At 45.0% G+C, this 20,830-nt stretch overlaps 1 protein-coding gene across 1 annotated transcript in view; it reads left to right on the top strand.

Annotated features, from left to right (window-relative positions):
* The first annotated feature begins 1,839 nt into the window (after positions 1-1,839).
* Positions 1,840-20,830, top strand: part of Gsdme (gasdermin E) — a 58,123-nt gene continuing 39,132 nt past the window's right edge. The window contains exons 1-2 of the mRNA XM_052173706.1: positions 1,840-2,192; positions 13,188-13,417. Of these exons, the coding sequence (XP_052029666.1) occupies positions 13,207-13,417 (211 nt within the window). The 5' untranslated portion in view covers positions 1,840-2,192; positions 13,188-13,206. The remainder of the gene's footprint in view (positions 2,193-13,187; positions 13,418-20,830) is intronic.

Below are 20,830 nucleotides of genomic sequence, written 5' to 3'. Positions count from 1 at the left end.
CCAACCCACTCTCTTGTCAACAATGTCCCCGAGGGCGCGGCCTTCGTGGAATAACCCTCTTTTATCATTGCCCCTCTCAGCACGCTGATGGACTTGGACTCTGGGGAGCCATTTAACCAGCGCACCAGCCAAAAAACAGACTAGATAGATCTTAAAACTCTCGACCAGGTTAAAACACTGATTTTTCTTTTCTGCTGGCTTGGGTCTGCTTCTGCCAGGCAGCTGGGTGGGTAGGTTTATCCAGAGATGGTTTTCAGTGAAACATGGCTCCTTTATTGGGGGTAAAAAGGGCCACACTCCTTGGGGAGTGCGTAGGGGATTTCAATGAGTGTATGTCATTGGCTGGGGCTGAGGTGCTGGGAATGCCTCATTTGCATGAAGAAGAATTCCAGGTGCTGGCTGGACATGTCCTTATAGGGATTGAGGAAGTTAAGCCTGTAATTTGGCCCCCAGGCTTCCTCAAGGGCAGTGGAGGTGGGGATCAGAAGCCCTACATGCAGCATTGGGACATGCAGACCCAGGGCAAGGAGAAAGCAGGAAACTCCTGCTGGTCTCAGAATGAGATTCTAGAGGCTTGGATGAGCCTTGGCCTCACTCAAGCACACAGGCAAAGCAGGGGACAGAGGAGCAACTTTGCAATTTCTATTTACTCCCCCATCCAGTATTCCCTCCTGTGCCTTCCTCGTGCATATCAATTACAAGTGAAGAGTGGCAGAACAGAACTGGGGTCTTCAGGATGGGCATCACTTGGACCAGCTTTGAGGGTGATCTCAAGCTAACTGCAGGTCAGAAGACAATGGACTCCAAAACCAGCCTTCACCCCTTACACAGGTTAAGTTGCTAGAAAAGAGATCTTGAAACGGGATAACTTATGAAGACCACCAACAATCCCCATCTGCCCTGTTTGAGGAACAAAAAAGACAGTTCATTTCTTTAAAAGGAATATTTTTTTTATTATATACATATGTAGGCCCATGTGCACTGGTAAGGGAGGATAACTCGGGATAACCGTGAGTCAGTTCTTCCACTGGGTGGGTTCTGGGACCCAGCTCAGCTGGCCAGACTTGAAGGCAGGCACCTTTACATGCTGGCCATCTCAGTTAATCCAAGCAGAATTTACTGAAAATCTACTATGGAGTAAATTTCAAGTTTGGAGCTGGATACAGTCAACAACCAAGCAGACAGACTGTTACTGTCCTCTGTGAGACGGAGATCTAGGGAAGAAGTTTGTATTATACATATAGTACAGTGATGGCTGTTGAGCACAGGAGAATCATAAAGTATGGAAGGGACTGCAGAGGGTCCCTGTGGGCCCTAGTAAAGTGAATACTTAGGAGAGGTTTGGGGTGAGGTGACGGAAAGAGACTCCACCCCTGTAGCAGCCTGCCAGGCTCCTCCCTATGGGAGCAGCCACAAAATGCTCTATTCTCTGTAAATGTAAGTTGGGGAACTGGGGGGCAGAATCCTATAAAAATGTATAGGCAGAACCCTATAAAGATTGACTCAAAGGGTGCAACGTTCCGCTTCAATTTACCCTCAATTTACCTCGCCGCGATCATTTCCCTCTCCCTCAATTTACCAAGCGCCTGCAGGTGATAGGCTTGGTTCTGCCTTCAGAGAGAGCTTACCCCTCCCATTTAGGTACTCAACCCCAAGCTCCAAGCCCTAAGCAAGTGCAAGGGTTTCCAAGGCCAAGGCGGGAAAGCCACCCCAACAGCTCACACCGTATTAGTGGCTGGAAGCCTCTGGAGAACCAGGGGTGTGGAGAAGGGGAGGTGGGTGGGATGAGGGATCTGTGGCCAGTAGGCCACGAACTCATCCCCATCTTCCTCCTCTGAAGGAGATGGAGAGCCAGAGTCCGACCCGGGCGGTTGGCAACTTCCCGGGTGGTTGGCAACCTCCCTGGTGTCCCCGGAAGGAAGACAGGCAGTGTCCGGTCAGAAGTAGCCTCTGGTGCTGCCTGGATCTCCTAGACCAGCTCCCTTGATTCTGCTACCAGGCTCCCTGGCTCCCGGGTTCAGCCCCGCCTCCGGGGCCATCCCGCAGTTTGTGGAGCGGCTGAAGCTTCCAGGGGCAGGACGGAGCAAAGGTCCAGACCCTCCCTCCTCTTCTCCCTGGGTGTCCCGGGAGCGCGCGCGCGTGCCCGCGCGTTAAGGAACGAAGCGTGCAGGAGCGGGAGCGGCAACACGCGGGTAAGTGGCGGCAGGCGCGAGCTGCAGGCTCCGATTGTGCTCCTCTCCCCTCCGCCCGCTTGGGGTCCTGGCCTGGGGCAAATTCTCAGCTCCTTTTTTGCCCCGGGAGATCCCCTTATATCCCCCAGCGGCCGGCGATTGGGGGTAATAATCTCCTTTTTCTCCTCACCGTCCAATTGGGCAGCTGCTTCGTCCTACCCATAGTCCCATTCTCGCCCGTCTCCATTTCATCCTTGTCCTCCCCCCCCCCACCCCCCCAGCGTGATCACGGCCATTCCCGTGGTCCTGGGTTGTGGCAAGTGCAGCTGGTGCTCTCTGGCACGCCCTCTCACCGTGCCTCCACCATATCCCATGCATCCTTCCTTTGTCTTTTAATCTCTCCGGTGTCTGGTGTCTGGAAGGATCCAGTCCTGTGCTTGTGCAGGAAGAAAGGTCAGAGACAGACACGGGCTGACGTGGGTCCAGCCTGACCTGGAGTAACTGACTGAACCTCCTCAAGGTGAGGCCTTTTGCCTCAACCTGGAATGGCCGTTCGGGGAGGGGCCTTCCCCCTACACCCCTCAGGGAAAGACAACAGGCAGCTCCCAGGTTTTGCTGAAGCCAGCCAGCCAATCACCTACTCACTGGAAGTCTGAATGGGACTTGGAGAGAGGAGTTGGGAAGGATGCTTCAGGACAGCTGGGCCCAGGGGACTGTCAACCCCCCGGGAGGACTGGGAGTGGAAGGAAAACCCTAGCAGTTGGAGGAACAACATCAAGATACGCAATACAAATGAACCCTCTTAACGTGCATCGCCTAGGCGTGCTTCTTACAAGGAAGCCCGGACCCCTGACTAGATCTGAGGCCGCCTGCCCACATCCCTAGCCTCCGGGATGGCCTGCTTCCTGAGGAAGCTGTACATTGACCGCAGGGTGTTCTTCTTTTTGAACTCTGGGGACGTTGGAGAGGTCTCCTCTTTAGGTGTATGACTCTTCTTGTTTATTTCTGAGGTAGAGTCCTGGGGGCCTGGCCTGCCCTTGAACAGTCTGATCCTGGGGCTTCTCCCACAGCCAAGTGGTGGGATTACAGGAAAGCCAATCCCCATAACTGTGTTTACCTTTGAAAATTAATAAATTAAAACATTTAAAAAAGATATTATCTCCCTGTGAGGGCCAGTCTGGTCTTGGATTTGTAATTCTCCTGCCTCTGCCTTTCTAGCCCTGAGTACCCAGATTACAAGCTGTGCCACCATACCTGCCTCCCTCTGATCCTAACCTCTGTTCCACACTCCTCCTCTCCACTCCTCCTCCTAGAGGCCTTGGCTGCCTGCTTAGGCCTGCCTGCTTCGGCCTCCTATCCTCTGACCACCTTTTGCTCCTTTCCCTCACTATTGGTGGAAAGATAAGTTTTCCAAGGCAATGGCTTTGTCTCCACCATAACTGAAATTGGCCTGTCCAGACACATTGTCATCACCAAATGAATCATATGGAGGTAAGCTAAAGAAGAAAACATTGACCAGGCGTCAGCAGAGCAGGGTGGTCAGAGGCACCAGCTCTGGAGTCCAGGCGGTCTTCTGGGCTCAGTACGAAGTCTGTTAGTGGACATTCAAGGTCCCCAAATCAAAACTGCTGGAATATGGACCTCCTGGGTTTTCTAGCTCCTTGCAGCAAGGGGGTTGTGGCTTGTGGGTGATTTCAGAGGGAGGCCTTTGCTCTGGAGTAGAGGCTGGCTGTAAGTGGGAAACAATTCTGATTGCAACTCTTCACCATTCATGGAAAGCCTGGCCGAGTGAGTCTGGAGCTGGGGTTGGCCAAGAGCTGTCAGTCACCGGCCAGGACGTGCCGGCCCTGCATGGCCTGGAGAGCATTAGTCTGTAGTTGAGCATGGTGACAGAGTGGTCTTGTTTTTTGCCATTGTTTGTGACCACAGTGCCCTTACTTCATGTGGATGTCCTATGTCCCTGCTCATGTTCCGGAGGGGAATTTGAGTCCAGCTCAAAGCAATACCAGGCTGGCCTCTGAGGTGTCTGTTTCTCAAGATCTTGGGAACATTACTTAATGGTTTTGAACTTCAGTTTCCACATCTGCAACATGTTGAAAATGTTTGCTTCAGAGAGTTGTTCTGGAGAGTAACTGAGGGAACACATACAAGTGCCCCACTCATCGCCTGGCAGAGAGCAGGAACCCGATATGTGTTGCTCCTGCTCTTTATTTGGTGTGTTTGGTGTTTGGCGGGCTCTCCCCTAGAGTCTGGGGCTGGTCGTGGCAAGGCCAGAGCTCTGAAGAAGTCTTTCCTACCTTTGGGAAGCGGAGATGGGAGGTTATAGAGTTCAGGGCTGGTCTCAAACTGTCAATGAAAAAAGAGAAATGAGGAAGAGGAGGAGGAGGAATCTTAAGTAGAAAGAGAGAAAGAATAGGGTGCCTCAAAACTCAAAGTCAAATGAGTCGCTGAGCGGATTATACCCACCCACGTGCGAGTGACGGCAGTCTCTCATGCGGCCATCACTGTAGCCTCTCTCTCCCTTTAAGATTCCCTGCTCTCAGTGGCCCCAGGTGTTCTCCACTAACTCTGGATGCTTCCTTGCTTTCTTTTCCAAGGACTCTCTGCCCCTGCCCTTAACCACATCCACACAGACTGTTTATGCTCGAGTCTGCTTGGTCTGGGGAGCCAGCCAACCAGGCAGGTGAATAAAAGCTTGCCAGGATAGCTCTTAAGCTCTGGGCGAGCACACAGGAGCTGCCCTGCCCCAGCCACGAAGCTCAGCGACTTCTTCAGTGCATAACCCTAAGTCTACTGTCATGTGTTTCCAAGCTGGAACACTATGGAGACTTGAATTTAAAATCTGTTTAGTTGAGACTTACCTGTGTTTCTGTGCATTGGTCAATGTGGGTTCTAGATCCTTGTATCGAGATCCTTCTAGAACAATTGTTCTCCACCTTCCTAATGCTGTGGTCCTTTAATACAGTTCCTCATGTTGTGGTAAATTTCAACTATAAAATTATTTAACTGCTACTTCATAACTGTAATCTTGCTACTGTGAAGAATTGTAATACAAATATCTGATATGCAGAACATCTGATATTCAGCCCCCAGGTTGAGAACCCCAGTTTTAGTGCCTTTACTCGTGTACAACTGGGTGTGCTGGGTCATTGTTGACTTGTCTGTTACCTGGGGTGATTGACATGATGGTGGCAATGTGGTGCCTCCTCATGGCACAAGGTAAACTTGATTGTGTTAAGTTTCTAGCCTGGGCTTTGACTGATCCCTCTGTTTATAGCAAGAGTTTCCAGGCTAGGCATAATAACACACACATCTGCAACGTCAACATTTGGGAGGCCTAGGCAGGAGGATGAGGCCAGTTTGAATATATGGAGACCCTGTCTCAAACCCATTAAGAATAAAAACAAAACTTCCATGGCTAGGTGTGGTAGCTGATGCCGGTAATGTCAGCCCTGGAGAGGCAAAGACAAGAGTATTGCTGTGAGTTTGAGACATGTTCCGAGCTGCCTTGGACTCAGTGTGAGACCCTGTTTCACAAAACAAGCAGGCAGTGGTTAAAAGTGCGCAGTGCTCTTCCAGAGGGGTTTGCTCCCCAGGCCCACATCTGGTGACTCAGCTGCCTGAGGCTGCAGCTCCAGGGGAGTCAAAGGCCTATGTAGCCTCCAAGGACTCCTGTACTCACATGGTACACACACACACACACACACACACACACACACACACCATTAAAAATAGAATAATATTTAAAAAACAAGCAAAAAATTCCAGACATATACAAAACATCAGGGGCTGGAAAGATAACTTAGCAGAAAAAAAGCATTGGCTGTTCTTCTGAAGGCCTTGGGTTCAACTCCCAGTATCCACATAGCTACTCACAGCCTTCTGTAACTACAGTTCTAGGGGACACAATGTCCTCTCCTGGCCTTCCTGGGTACACAAGGTGCACAGTCAGGCATGCAGGCAAGACACCCATATGGATAAACTAACAGCAACAGCAACAGCAACATCAACAACACAATAGAAAAGCCAAGAACTTTTTTTTAAGACAGAGAAATGTCCCCCAGCCTCCCCCAAGGCTTGTAACAAATAACAAATGTTTGTTTTTATTTGTATTGAGATAATACAACCTATATCTTTTACTGTGATTCAGTTTCTCACCCATGAGACTGGCAAAGATTGTAAAAGTTGAGGCCTATCATTGCTAATCCAGATACTGTACATTTTAAGAGATACCTGTAAGAGCAGATACATTGTTACTTGGACTGAAGAAGACAAGATGCTTTGGAGTAACAAATGTACCTACCCATTTATCAGGAATCTTTTCTAGGGCTCTGGCATCTAAATTCAATTGCCCATCTATGAAAGAATATTTAGTGTTATTTTGTGTGTTTGTTTGCTTGTTCAATGTAGTTTTTTTACAGTCTAGACTGGCCTGGAACTCACTGTTAGCCCAGGCTAGCCTCAAACTCATGACGGTCCTCCAGTTTTAGCCTTCATAATTCTGGGATTACAGGATTTAGCCACCACATCTGAATGATGGTATTTTTAAAATAGCATGAATTAAAGGATTAAATCAAGTGATGCGCTATATACGACATGGTCCTTAGGCAGAAATACATCCAGGGAAGGAATAGTATGCAACTGTAAATAAGAAAGTACTCATATGGCATAATCTATGGGTTATATTACTATATAAGAAAAACAAGGCTGAAGGGGTGTGCAGACTTTGTATTTATATAAGAAAACATAAAGATAATTATAGTAAAAGAGGCATAAAGGGCAAATAGGATGAGAGCATGGCCAGGGATGAGTTTCATGTTTTTGGAGTATAGATTTTGGTGCCATGTAAATTATACCCACACATGGGAGAAAAGAAAGTGATGGCCTTAATTTCTCCAGGAGACCATCTTCTTAAAGTCCTGTGATGGTCTAACAGGATCCTAAGAGCAGTAGGTGCCCAGTAACTCCCTAAAGCAACTTACTCTGTCAAGAGGCAATTGGCTAGGTTTGATGCTAGATGAAATGAAAAAAGGATTGGTACGATATCAGGCAAGTGGATCAATGGAATAGGATTGAAGACCCAGAAATGAACCAACACACCTATGGTCACTTGGTCTTCGACAAAGGGGCTGAAAGCATCCAGTGGAAAAAAGATAGTCTTTTCAACAAATGGTGCTGGTTCAATTGGAGGTCAGCATGCAGAAGAATGTGCATCGATCCATTCTTATCTCCTTGTACCAAGCTCAACTCCAATGGATCAAGGACCTCCACATAAAACCTGACACACTGAAACTAATTGAAAAAAAAAACTGGGGAAGACCCTGGAGGACATGAGCACAGGGGAAAAGTTCCTGAATAGAACACCAATAGCTTATGCTCTAAGATCAAGAATTGACAAATGGGACCTCATAAAACTACAAAGTTTCTATAAGGCAAAGGACACCGTCAAAAGGACAAAACGTCAACCAACAGACTGGGAAAGAATCTTCACCAGCCCTAAATCTGACAGAGGGCAAATATCTAATATATACAAAGAACTCAAGAAAGTAGAACCCAGAGATCCAAATAACCCCATTAAAAAGTGGGGTACAGAGCTAAACAAAGAATTTTCACATGAAGAACTTCGGAGAGCTGAGAAACACCTTAAGAAATGTTCAACATCATTAATCATTAGGGAAATGCAAATCAAAACAACCCTGAGATTTCACCTCACACCAGTCAGAATGTCTAAGGTCAAAAACTCAGGAGACAGCAGGTGTTGGCGAGGATGTGGAGAAAGAGGAACACTCCTCCACTGCTGGTGGGATTGCAAGATGGTACAACCACTTTGGAAATTAGTCTGGCAGTTCCTCAGAAAACTGGGAATGTCACTTCCTGAGGACCCTGTTATACCACTACTGGGCATATATCCAGAGGATTCTTCAGCATGCAATAAGGACACATGCTCCACTATGTTCATCGCAGCCCTATTTGTAGTAGCCAGAAGCTGGAAAGAACCTAGATGTCCTTCAACGGAGGAATGGATAAAAAAAAAATGTGGTATATTTACACAATGGAGTACTATTCAGCCATTAGAAACAATGAATTCATGAAATTCTTAGACAAATGGATGGAGCTGGAGAACATCATACTAAGTGAGGTAACCCAGTCTCAAAAGATCAATTATGGTATGCACTCACTGATAAGTGGATATTAGCCTAGAAACTTTGAATACCCAGGACATAATCCACAAATTAAATGATGTCCAAAAAGAATGGAGGAGTGGGCTCTGGTTCTGGAAAGACTCAGTGCAAGAGTATAGGGGAATTCCAGAACAGGGAAGTGGGAAGGGATGGATGGAAGAATAGGGGGACGGAAGAGGGCTTATGGGACTTGCGGGGAGTGGGGACCCAGAAAAGGGGAAATCATTTGCAATGTAAATAAAAAAAAGTGAAATTGAGGGGCTGGAGAGATGGCTTAGCAGTTAAGAGCGCTGACTGCTCTTCCAAAGGTCCTGAGTTCAATTTCCCAGCAACCACATGGTGGCTCACAACCATCTGTAATGGGATCCCCAATGCCCTTTTCTGCTGTGTTTAACAATATATATACAACAACAATGTACTAACAACATATATAAAATAAATGAATCTTAAACAAAAAAAAAAAGTGAAATTGAAGCGGCCCCTTTTAAGCTGCTGATCTCCCTGGGAGAACTGGTGCTGTTACCAGGGCTGCCTTCACAGCAGCTGGGTTCCCTTGGTTTTTAACAACAAGTCTGCCAATCACCTCTGTAGAAACACTTTGGGTGTAAAGATGGGTTTGTGAACTCCCAAACATTTAGCTTGTTTCAGGAAAGAATCTAGAAACTATAAAATAGTGATTGAAGCATCCAGGGCAGACTGAATCAGACCAGTCTGTTAGCCACATGATTTCACATGCCAAAGGGGAAACTCAGTTTTGTTCAAAGTTCTTTGGTTTAACACAACAAATCCTGCACCTTGTCCCTCAGATAGCTGCGGCAGTCACCAACCACCCCAGTCTCCTGAGCCCATCTCTTGGTAACTGGCCAAGCTATTTTGTTACAGGCCACCTGCCTGGACTGTCTACAAGACGTCCTAGAGTCTCCTACCATGATCACTGGCCACCCAACCAGCGTTCTAGTGAATCCACAAAGCATGCATCTTCGCCCCTGAGGATACTGACACCGTTCAGAGCATCACAGGTTGCCAGCCATTTCTTGTCTGTTTCTCTCCTACCCACTCTGCTTACATTTAGACATTTATATATTTGTTTATGTGCATGTGTGTGCACAGCTGTGGAGGTGAGAGAAAAACTCAAAGGTGTCAGTTTCCTTCTCCTTTCTCTGTGTAGGTCTTGGGATCGAACTCGGGTCACTGGACTTAGCATCAGGAACCTTTACCGGTGCCCACATCACTTTGCTTTTCTGAAGACCTAAGTGACTGTGCTTAATCGCCTTTGTTCTCTGGTCAGACCCTTCCATAGATTTAGTTCATCTGACTTTCCCACAGGGGTGCACGGCCTTCAGGCTCTGGTTCAAACCTCCCAGCCTGTTCCTGTCATCTGCTCCTTCTGGAGTCCACCCCAGAGCTTGCTAAGCATCCCGAGTCTGCCAGTGAAGTGGCAGCAGAGCACCAGCATAGACACCGGAAAGCCTTGCTGTCCTGGGCTCCCTTACACCCTGGCCCCCTGCTTCTGTAAATGTTCCTTTGCCACAAAAGCCCTAGTGGATTCTTCTTCCCATTGGCTACAAAGTGCAGCCTGGACACCGTGGACTCTGCTGCACACAGGGGCCCATGGCTTCTCTCCAAGGGGAGGATGACATTTACTGCCATCCATGCTACATCATGATCCGCCAATAGCTACCATAAAGCTGTGTGTGTGTGATGTGTGTGTGTGTGTGTGTGTGTGAGAGAGAGAGAGAGAGAGAGAGAGAGAGAGAGAGAGCCCTTACTCTCTAACTTAAAACTCTCAACTCTCTTCCTGGCTTGAGTGTTTAGATTACAAGCATGAGCAACCAAGCCCTGCATAAACCCAGTGTTGTTGTTGTGTTTTTGAAGTGCTTCAACTCAGAACCTAGCGTGTACGCAAGAGTTCTTAATGATGACTCAGTTGACAGTTGGCCAGTGACTCAGTGAGTGCTCACTGAAGGGAAAATCCTTAGTCACAGGGTTGGCAGCCTGTTGCTTCTGAGAGGAACTTCGCTTCTCCTCAAGTGCTTATTTTTACTCGGAATATGTAAGAAGAGGCTGAAGCAGCTACTGCTTTGCAGGACCCGAGGAAAAGGTACTTTGGGGAAATAGGGAAGGCAGATGTTTCTGAAACCCCAGAGAAGATGAAGACTGTGAACTAAACCAAGTCCAAGACTCCTCCTAGCTCCTAAGCTCTGGCGTGCTGTGTGATCACGTGTTTGGCCAGCTTCCAGAGCAAGAATGCAAACACTCGCTCTTGGCCATTCAACAGTTTTTTACTTGATCATAGATAATCTTAAAATGCCATTTCAGCCAGGCATGGTGTCACACAATTATAATCTCAATACTGAGGAGGCTGAGGCAGGAGGATTATGAGTTTGAGGCTAGCCTAGGCTGTTGCATACCCAGCTTAAAAATAAAGCCTAAACAAAAGCAAAGAAACAAAACAAAATCCCCAAGCCAATAAAAGTGTTATTTCAACATGATTTTTGTGTAATATTAAGTATGTGACTTGAAATCTGTGTGTACATGTATATATTTGACTTTGTTTAATAATCTGTTGTAAACGTTTAAGATCTTTGTGTTTATATTCAAGAATCTGATTTATAAAAGTTTGGTTTTAGTAATTTTTTTAATTTTATATAAGGGGCTATCCGATCCCCTCAATCTGGAGTTTTGGACAGGTGTAAGCCTTCATGTGGGTGATAAAAATGTAACAAGTGCTTTTAACCGGGAGCCATCTCTTCAGCCTCTAAAAGTTGTTTTAAAAATAATTCTCTTGTCATAAATATTGCAAATACTTACTTAGGTTGCCATCTGTCTGTCTGAATAAAGGTCCTTTTATCCTATGATTGCAAAAATATTTCTCTGTGCATTTCCTACCATTTTTATGGTTTTATTTTCTTCAAAGAAATTCTGATTTATTGCTAATTTTCTCCTGTGTTGGTGTGAGGAAGGAGTACCACTTCCCTTGGGACCGTTAACCCACTCACTAGCCCTTGCTTCGCCTACTAAATGTTTCTGTTTTCTCTTTATGTCTTCATGGACTTTCTTTCTCCTTCTAGCTGCAGTGCCACTATTATTTCTGGGTTAAAAATTCACAGCTAGCTACCATTCATTTCCGAGTAGGAAAGATCATACAATGTAGAAGAAGTCTGTCTTTGACCTGTCACAGATCTGCGGTGGTCCCGAGGTACCACCGAAGGGTTGGATAGTGTGGGAAGTGGAGGGAGTCCTGGGCGTGTAGATGAGGTCCTGAGTGTATTTGTTGGCTTGTATTGTATTTGGATTGTTGGCTTGGCACAACCATGCCAAGGACCCTGATGCCTCCAACGTATGGGCGGGCTCAGAGGGAGATGGCAAAGCCCTCCTCTGCCAAGTGCAAATGCTGACACTGTGTGCAAAAGCTATCAACCACAGCTTCCTCCTCCCAGATGACAATAGCCAGAGATTGCGTCTCCACAGAACCCTCCTGTCACAATTGGCCAAAACCGTTTTCTTATACAGCTGTGTACTATAAGCCTGCCTCCGTACTCAGCTGCACACAATAAACCAGCCTCCTCAATTCAGAGTTCACATGTATAAAATAAATACTCTGAGTTTCCAAGTTGCTGCCACCAGAGAGGGCATAGCCCACCTGATGCCAGATTCCCTGTACACATGACTGTCTGTCTGTCCTCCTACACGCCCTTGTTGATCAAGGCAGGTCTCCAGGACCAAGCAGTGTTGGGCTTGACAACATGGGCCACCTACCTTAGCCAACCCTCCTCCCACAAAATGGTGTGACGTTTTCATTCATTCTACACATAGCACCTGGTACATTTAAATCACTTGCACATTGTTTATACAATTAGCCTTCTGCTTATTACAGCATTGTTTTAAGGGGAGTCTGCACATGTTCAATCCAGATGCAATTGTTTTTTAATATTTCCAAATACCCCAAGGTCTCTGCCTTCAGGTTCTTAGGAGGATTGTATTTTTGACTCTCATGGTTGGTTAAATCAAGGTCTTGACAAGTCCTAAGTAATATGCCATCAATATATCTTGTGCCAGGATGTTTAATTACTAATGTAAGGCCTTCTAGAATTCTCTTTTATGTTGTATAATGATTGATACTATTCAAGATGGTGGTTTCTACTTTGGTCTTTTGAATGGCCACAATAAATAAAGCTCTCAGCTGGGTGCCAGTTGACTTACTCCTGTAACACGAATGTTTGGGAGGCTGAGGCATGAAGATTGTTTAGAGTTTGATGCCAGCCTGAACTATATAACAATGAGTTCCTAGCCAGCATGGGCTAAAGAATAAGATCCTGTCTAAAAAGAAAACAGAAAAAAAATAAAAAGAAAATACTTCCAAAAATAAAAATTAAAAACCGGACCATTCCTGTTACATCTGTATTGACATGCAGTGTAAGCAACAAACAGGGTTCTTTTGAGACAGGGTCTAGTTGACCTAGAATCTACTCTATAGACCAGGGTGGCCTTGGCTAACTCTCACCTCTGCTTTATGGGGTCACAGAGGTGCACATCAAACCAACTCAACAAATACACTTTTATTGCTGTAAGCCACTGGCCTCTCAGGGCTGCTTGTTTCTGAAGTACAACTTAGCCCACCCCACCTGAAACCTATCCTCTTTCAAAGTCTCAGTTTGATCTTTCCCTTTCTTCAATCTTATTTCACTGTCGTCAAGTGGCCTCACACTCCTTGGTTGTTTGGAGTGGACACTGTCTTTCACACCAACTGTAGTAACAACAGGAAAATATAATTTTTGAAAAAAAGATGAAAAGTGACTCCATGTTTACTCTATGGTAACCTTATTTTTTTCAGGTAATCTCAACCCGACAAAATGTTTGCCAAAGCAACTCGGAATTTTCTTAAAGAAGTTGATGCTGGAGGAGACCTGATTTCTGTCTCACACTTGAACGACTCTGACAAGCTGCAACTTCTAAGTCTGGTGACCAAAAAGAAGAGATACTGGTGCTGGCAGAGACCCAAGTACCAGATTTTATCTGCCACCCTGGGAGATGTTCTCACAGAAGGGCACCCTCTCAGTCCAGGTACGTTTCCTTATGGAGTTCAGTGGCTAGTCCAAGACCGAACATGACTCTTCTAGGCATCTGGAATGGAAGGGTGCCTTATACGGATTCTTCTCTGGTAAAGGGGGTATCCTTCCTTAACGAGCACAGACGTGCACACCTGAATGGCAAATGACTGAAATGCCATGCCTTAGTGTATTAAAGGTGATAGTCAGTTCAGGTATCAAAGATCATTGTGCTGCTCTTAAATGTTAGTGCCGCCCGGCAGAAGTGGGGTGGGTGATTCCCCTATACAAAATTTGGGTTTGTATTAAGACTAAAACTGCTGCACACTGATCATAATGCCATGCAGTGTTGATGCTTTCTGAGGGGAACAGGGCAAGCTCCCAAGTCCAAAAGTAGCTGTAGAGGGCTTGCTAAAAAGATTGGTTTGGTGTTTATTTGTAGTGAGCATTCTGAAATTTTGGTTTCTTTAAAAAACACTGAGATATTATAAGAATATGTTTCCATTTTAATCCCTGGTGTGAGGGATATGGGGCTGTTTTGCAGCAGCTGACTTTGATTTACCTCATGCTCTAGCAGAGGCAAGGTTTTGACAGCTGAAGATCTTTTCTGTTATTGCGTGATGTTTGGAATTCTGGGAACTTTGCAGAGAACATATAAATGGCCCACGAAGCAGGGTTGGTGGTTGATGGTCATTCAGGAGGGTTGGTTGCAATTTGTTAGTAGTTGTGCTCAAAGAAGAAACAAGATGAAAGAAATTAGATTCAAGGATCTCTCTCTCTCTCTCTCTCTCTCTCTCTCTCTCTCTCTCTCTCTCTCTTCCTTTCTCTACTATCTAGTGATAGGGAGCAAAATGGGCAGGGGGGAAATAAATCATAAAAAAAAGAACCCACCTGGGCTGCTACTCTCTGTCTTTCCTCTCTCTCTCTCTCTCTCTCTCTCTCTCTCTCTCTCTGTGTGTGTGTGTGTGTGTGTGTATGAGAGAGAGAGAGAGCGCACATGCACCAGGCCATAGCACCAGTGAAGGTCGGAGGACAACCTTAGGTGTTAGCCTTCACTACATTGTATGAGTCCAGGTTTCTAGCTGTTCTCCCACTGTGTTGCCAGTGTGATGTAGTGTATGGACCAAGAACTTCTGGGGATTCATCCTCCTGTTCCATCTCACTGCAAGCGCACTATATCTAGCTCTGTAGGTTCTGTTGATTGGATCTCAGGTCCTCCTGTTTATGTGGTGAGTCCCTTTACCCACTGAGCCTTGTTTTCAGCCACATCTGGGTTTCTAATCAGTTTGTACAGATATGCAATAGAGAAATAGCACATCCAATGATGTGCTGGACGGCCGTGGCTTGTCCTTAGAGAGCTCATAGATTGTCTATGCGATCCTCATCCAGTCTGTGCCACAGAACTTTTGGTCAATGACAGGCTTCGTGTAGTTTGGGATTCCTTAAGATTACATTGGCTAGTTACTGATGTCTGAACCATCTTGGCTTGTATAAGAGCACCCTACAATGTCTTAGCAATGATGAAGTCACTTAAGAATGCATTTTTGACACCTTGATCCTATTGCTAAGTAGCACATGGCTGTTATTGTAAAGCATACAAAAAAGATGGAAGAAAAAAAACCTTCATAACCAACAAAAAATACCATCATGTGTAAATATCCATTAATACATAATGTGGTCATTTTTAGCTGCATCTAATAAAAAACATTGTGTATATATATATATATATATATATATATATATGTGTGTGTGTGTGTGTGTGTGTGTGTGTGTGTGTATGCACATACATTCACATGTGACAGCTAGTAAACATTAGGTGTCTTATCATTCACCATATTGTTTTGAGACGGGGTCTCACTGAACCTGGGCTATACCACCAAACCATGTCTATGTGTGTGCTGCACCCCATGGTCCTGTAGCAAGTACTTGACACCCATCTCCCCAGCCCGACAGCTAAGTATTTAAAAAAAAAAAACAGGAGTAGAAACATTCTGTATACAATTTTAATATACTCTGCATTTATTGTTTATTTAATATTTGTATGTATTTTTAATTCTAGTTAAAACGTAGATATTTTTAATTCTAGTTCAGCAACACACACTATCCCTTTGTGCATAATTTGATTAACCATTTTAATTAACCCTAATTTGATTAACTATTACAATTTTGGGCTTAATAAGTAAGGCTGGGATGAACATTTTTGTCTGTGATTTTTAACTTTATTTTTTAAAATGGTTGCATGAGCATGCTTTCCCAGGCTTCCTGGGCTCGAGGTTGGAAACTTTCTGAAACCCGATACTCCTTGCTCTTTGTGGAACACGGTGGTGTGTGACGGTGGTGTGTGACGGTATCGACAGCTCATAATTATTGGATGAAACCATGTCTAATTCCTTCTTCTGCAGTAAACGTTCAGTGTTTTTTTAATTTTTTTTATTCGATATAATTTATTTACATTTCAAATGATTTCCCCTTTTCTAGCCCCCCACTCCCCGAAAGTCCCGTAAGCCCCCTTCTCTTCCCCTGTCCTCCCACCCACCCTTCCCACTTCCCCCGTTCTGGTTTTGCCGAATACTGCTTCACTGAGTCTTTCCAGAATTAGGGGCCACTCCTCCTTTCTTCTTGTACCTCATTTGATGTGTGGATTATGTTTTGGGTATTCCAGTTTTCTAGGTTAATATCCACTTATTAGTGAGTGCATACCATGATTCACCTTTTGAGTCTGGGTTACCTCACTTAGTATGATGTTCTCTAGCTCCATCCATTTGCCTAAGAATTTCATGAATTCATTGTTTCTAATGGCTGAATAGTACTCCATTGTGCAGATATACCACATTTTTTGCATCCACTCTTCTGTTGAGGGATACCTGGGTTCTTTCCAACATCTGGCAATTATAAATAGGGCTGCTATGAACATAGTAGAGCATGTATCCTTATTACATGGTGGGGAATCCTCTGGGTATATGCCCAGGAGTGGTATAGCAGGATCTTCTGGAAGTGAGGTGCCCATTTTCGGAGGAACCGCCAGACTGATTTCCAGAGTGGTTGTACCAATTTGCAACCCCACCAGCAGTGGAGGAGTGTTCCTCTTTCTCCACACCCTCTCCAACACCTGCTGTCTCCTGAATTTTTAATCTTAGCCATTCTGACTGGTGTAAGATGAAATCTCAGGGTTGTTTTGATTTGCATTTTCCTAATGACTAATGAAGTTGAGCATTTTTTAAGATGCTTCTCCGCCATCCGAAGTTCTTCAGGTGAGAATTCTTTGTTTAACTCTGTACCCCATTTTTTAATAGGGTTGTTCGGTTTTCTGGAGTCTAACTTCTTGAGTTCTTTATATATATTGGATATTAGCCCTCTATCTGATGAAGATCTTTTCCCAATTTGTTGGTTGCTGATTTGTCCTCTTGATGGTGTCCTTTGCCTTACAGAAACTTTGTAATTTTATGAGGTCCCATTTGTCAATTCTTGCTCTTAGAGCATATGCTATTGGTGTTCTGTTCAGAAACTTTCTCCCTGTACCGATGTTCTCAAGGGTCTTCCCCAGTTTCTTTTCTATTAGCTTCAGAGTGTCTGGCTTTATGTGGAGGTCCTTGATCCATTTGGATTTGAGCTTAGTACAAGGAGACAAGGATGGATCAATTCACATTCTTCTGCATGTTGACCTCCAGAGACTGTACTCAACACAACTGGAGAATCTGGAGGAAATGGACAATTTCCTTGACAGATACCAAATACCAAAATTAAATCAGGACCAACTAGACCATCTAAACAGTCCCATAATGCCTAAGGAAATAGAAGGAGTCATAGAAAGTCTTCCAACCAAAAAAAGCACAGGACCAGATGGTTTCAGTGCAGAATTCTATCAGACCTTCAAAGAAGAGTTAGCACTAATACTCTTCAAACTATTCCACAAAATAGAAACAGAAGGAACACTATCCAGTTCCTTCTACGAAGCCACAATTATGCTGATACCAAAGCCACACAAAGATCCAACAAAGAAAGAGAACTTCAGACCAATTTCCCTTATGAACATCAATGCAAAAATACTCAATAAAATTCTTGCCAACCGAATCCAAGAACACATCAAAACGATCATCCACCATGATCAAGTAGGCTTTATCCCGGGAATGCAGGGTTGGTTCAATATATGGAAATCCATCAATGCAATCCACTACATAAACAAACTCAAAGAACAAAACCACATGGTCATTTCATTGGATGCTGAAAAAGCATTTGACAAAATTCAGCATCCTTTCATGCTTAAAGTCTTGGAGAGAACAGGAATTCAAGGCCCATACCTAAACATAGTAAAAGCAATATACAGCAAACCGGTAGCCAGCATCAAACTAAATGGAGAGAAACTTGAAGCACTCCCACTGAAATCAGGGACCAGACAAGGCTGCCCCCTTTCTCCTTATCTTTTCAATATTGTACTTGAGGTACTAGCTCGGGCAATTCGACAACATAAGGAGGTCAAAGGGATACAAATTGGAAAGGAAGAAGTCAAACTATCATTATTTGCAGACGACATGATAGTCTACCTAAGTGACCCAAAAAACTCCACTAGAGAGCTCCTACAGCTGATAACAACTTCAGCAAAGTGGCAGGTTATAAAATCAACACAAGCAAATCAGTGGCCTTCCTATACTCAAAGGATAAGCAGGCTGAGAAAGAAATTAGGGAAATGACACACTTCACAATAGCCACAAACAGTATAAAGTATCTTGGGGTGACTCTTACCAAACATGTGAAAGATCTGTATGACAAGAACTTCAAGACTCTGAAGAAGGAAATGGAAGAAGACCTCAAAAAATGGGAAAACCTCCCATGCTCATGGATCGGTAGAATCAATATAGTTAAAATGGCCATTTTGCCAAAAGCAATATACAGATTCAATGCAATACCCATCAAAATCCCAACTCAATTCTTCACAGAGTTAGAAAGAGCAATTATCAAATTCATCTGGAACAACAAAAAACCCAGGATAGCTAAAACTATTCTCAGCAACAAAAGAAAGTCTGGGGGAATCAGTATCCCTGACCTCAAGCAATACTACAGAGCAATAGTGTTAAAAACTGCATGGTATTGGTACAGTGACAGGCAGGATGATCAATGGAACAGGATTGAAGATCCAGAAATGAACCCACACACCTATGGTCACTTGATCCTCGACAAAGAGGCTGAAAACATCCAATGGAAAAAAGATAGCCTTTTCAACAAATGGTGCTGGTTCAACTGGAGGGCAGCATGCAGAAGAATGCGAATTGATCCATCCTTGTCTCCTTGTACGTTCAGTGTTTTTGATTGTGTATCTACTAAAGGGAAAGGGAGCTAGAGTAGGTCACTTGGGTCTGTAGCCTCCACACTTGCTTTTGGATGAAACTCTGCCCCCTCTGCCACGCCACCTATAAACACTGCCTTCAGCCAATGAAGCTGCCACGGAATGGTTGAGTTGATCTGAATTTCACATCATCCCTGTTCATTCGCTGCTTTTCACATTTCTGTGACAAACTACCTGACAGGAAGCAACTTAGGAAAGAAATGATTTATTTAGCTCACAGCTGTATGAAACACTAGGTGCGGAGGTCACAGTTGCAGGAGCTTGAGATACTGCTGGCCGCACTGCAGTCACAGCCAGGAACCAGGGAGCCGCAGATTCCAGTGTTTGGCCGGCTTTCTCCCTAGTTTTCAGTCCAGACCCTGTCCCTTAGAATGTGCCACCACATTTAGGGTGGGCCTTTCCACTTCATTTGGCCTAACCTTGACCACAGCTTTCGGGCTTGCTTGAAGGCTTGTCTTCTAGGTGATTCTAGAGCCTGTCAAGTGGACAGTATCCACCATCACACCCCCTCTACCCATAGGCTTATGTACTTGAGGGCAAAGCCCCCTTTTGAGGAGTAAAATAACTAAGTATAATTTGGAACAAGGGGAAGAATATAAAATACACCAAGGGCTGACTAGTAATTGGAGTTTCTCTCTGTGGTGTTAAAATGATAACTTGGTGGTACCCAGAAAGATCACACAGAGTTAAGTTAGGCTTGCAGTGTCACTGGACACCATAGGGATTCCCAAATAAGACCATCATTTGAGGTCAGAGCTCAGGCCGGGAGGAACAGATTCAAAAGGTTTCATCCTTGGTGCTTTTTACCCCCTGCTTGCCCCAACTCTAGTGTGAGTATTGCCAAGGACAAGGAGGAGGGAGGGGAAGATTGGATTGTTGGTGGATTACTGATAGTCCAGGGCTCCCCTTTCAGCAGGCGGTGACTTGATAAAGAATCATGTAGAAGTGAGATCATTTCTGGCAGGTGTGGGGGTGACATTTCATGTATATACTCTTGATTTCTTCATATCTGCTGTGTGACCAGTTTTGGGAACTGTTATATTTTGAATCTCAACATGTTACCCCATAGTCTAATGTTTTGTATGATTGGTCCCAGCTTATGGTGTTTTTCTGAGGGCAGTGAACCCATGGGAGAAGGGACTGGCTGACTGATGTAGTCACTAGGCAGGGGCCTCTGAAGGTTGCACCTGGCCTCTGCTTCCTGCCACACATCCCCTGCTTCTGGTAGTGAGTGAGCAGAAGGAAGTCTGCCAGGCTCAGTGGTTTAGAGTCCCTTCCGAAGGTTAGTCAGGAGCCTCGGGAGAGACTTGGGTGGAGCACATGAGAAAGAGTACGATGCCCACACGGGCTCTTAACACATCCTTACCAATGATGGCTGAGGCCATATTTTTATAGTTGTATCTTGACAGATTAAAATGGGGACAGTGGCTTGGGGCATATATTTGTAGTAGAATATTTGACTATGTGTGAAACCTTGGATTCAATACTGAGTGCCAAAGAAAGAAAAGAGACAGTGAAGGAAAGAAAAGAAAAGGAAGGAAGGAAGGAAGGAAGGAAGGAAGGAAGGAAGGAAGGAAGGAAGGAAGGAAGACCACCAAGGCTGGTAGTTCACATGTGAGCTCATCAGGTATTGTTCTTAAGGGTTCAGAGCAGAGAATGGACCCAAAGGCACCCTGGTAGTCCTCACCTGCATGTGCTCAGCTGGAGAATGAGGGGATAGCTTGGCAGCAGAACATTTGAGTGTCGGTGAGGAGCCAGGCCATTCCCAGATGACTTGATTGACACTGGAACACCTGGCAGCACTGCTGTGTTCCTTAGAGTCTGGAAATCCAGATGGAAAGTGATAGAGTCTGGGGGGTTGTGTGCTTTGGGAAGGGGCTGAGGGGGCTGGGCATATCTACTGATATCTGGCTAGGGGTCAGATATAATGTAAGCATTATATTTGCTTGGAGATGTTAAGGGAAACCAGAGAATTGTTCTTCATGACTGGTGGTGGGAAGGAAGGATGTCCAAGGACTGTCCTGGAGATTCTGCCATGCTAAGTGTCTCCCCTGGGTTTTGTAGCAGCAGTGTGGGCACAGGTGTCAC

This window comes from Apodemus sylvaticus, chromosome 2 (genome assembly GCF_947179515.1).
Source record: "Apodemus sylvaticus chromosome 2, mApoSyl1.1, whole genome shotgun sequence".
Taxonomy (NCBI): Eukaryota; Metazoa; Chordata; class Mammalia; order Rodentia; family Muridae; genus Apodemus; species Apodemus sylvaticus.
The sequence above is the reverse complement of the archived record's forward strand: the minus strand, read 5'-3'. Positions and strand labels throughout refer to the sequence as shown.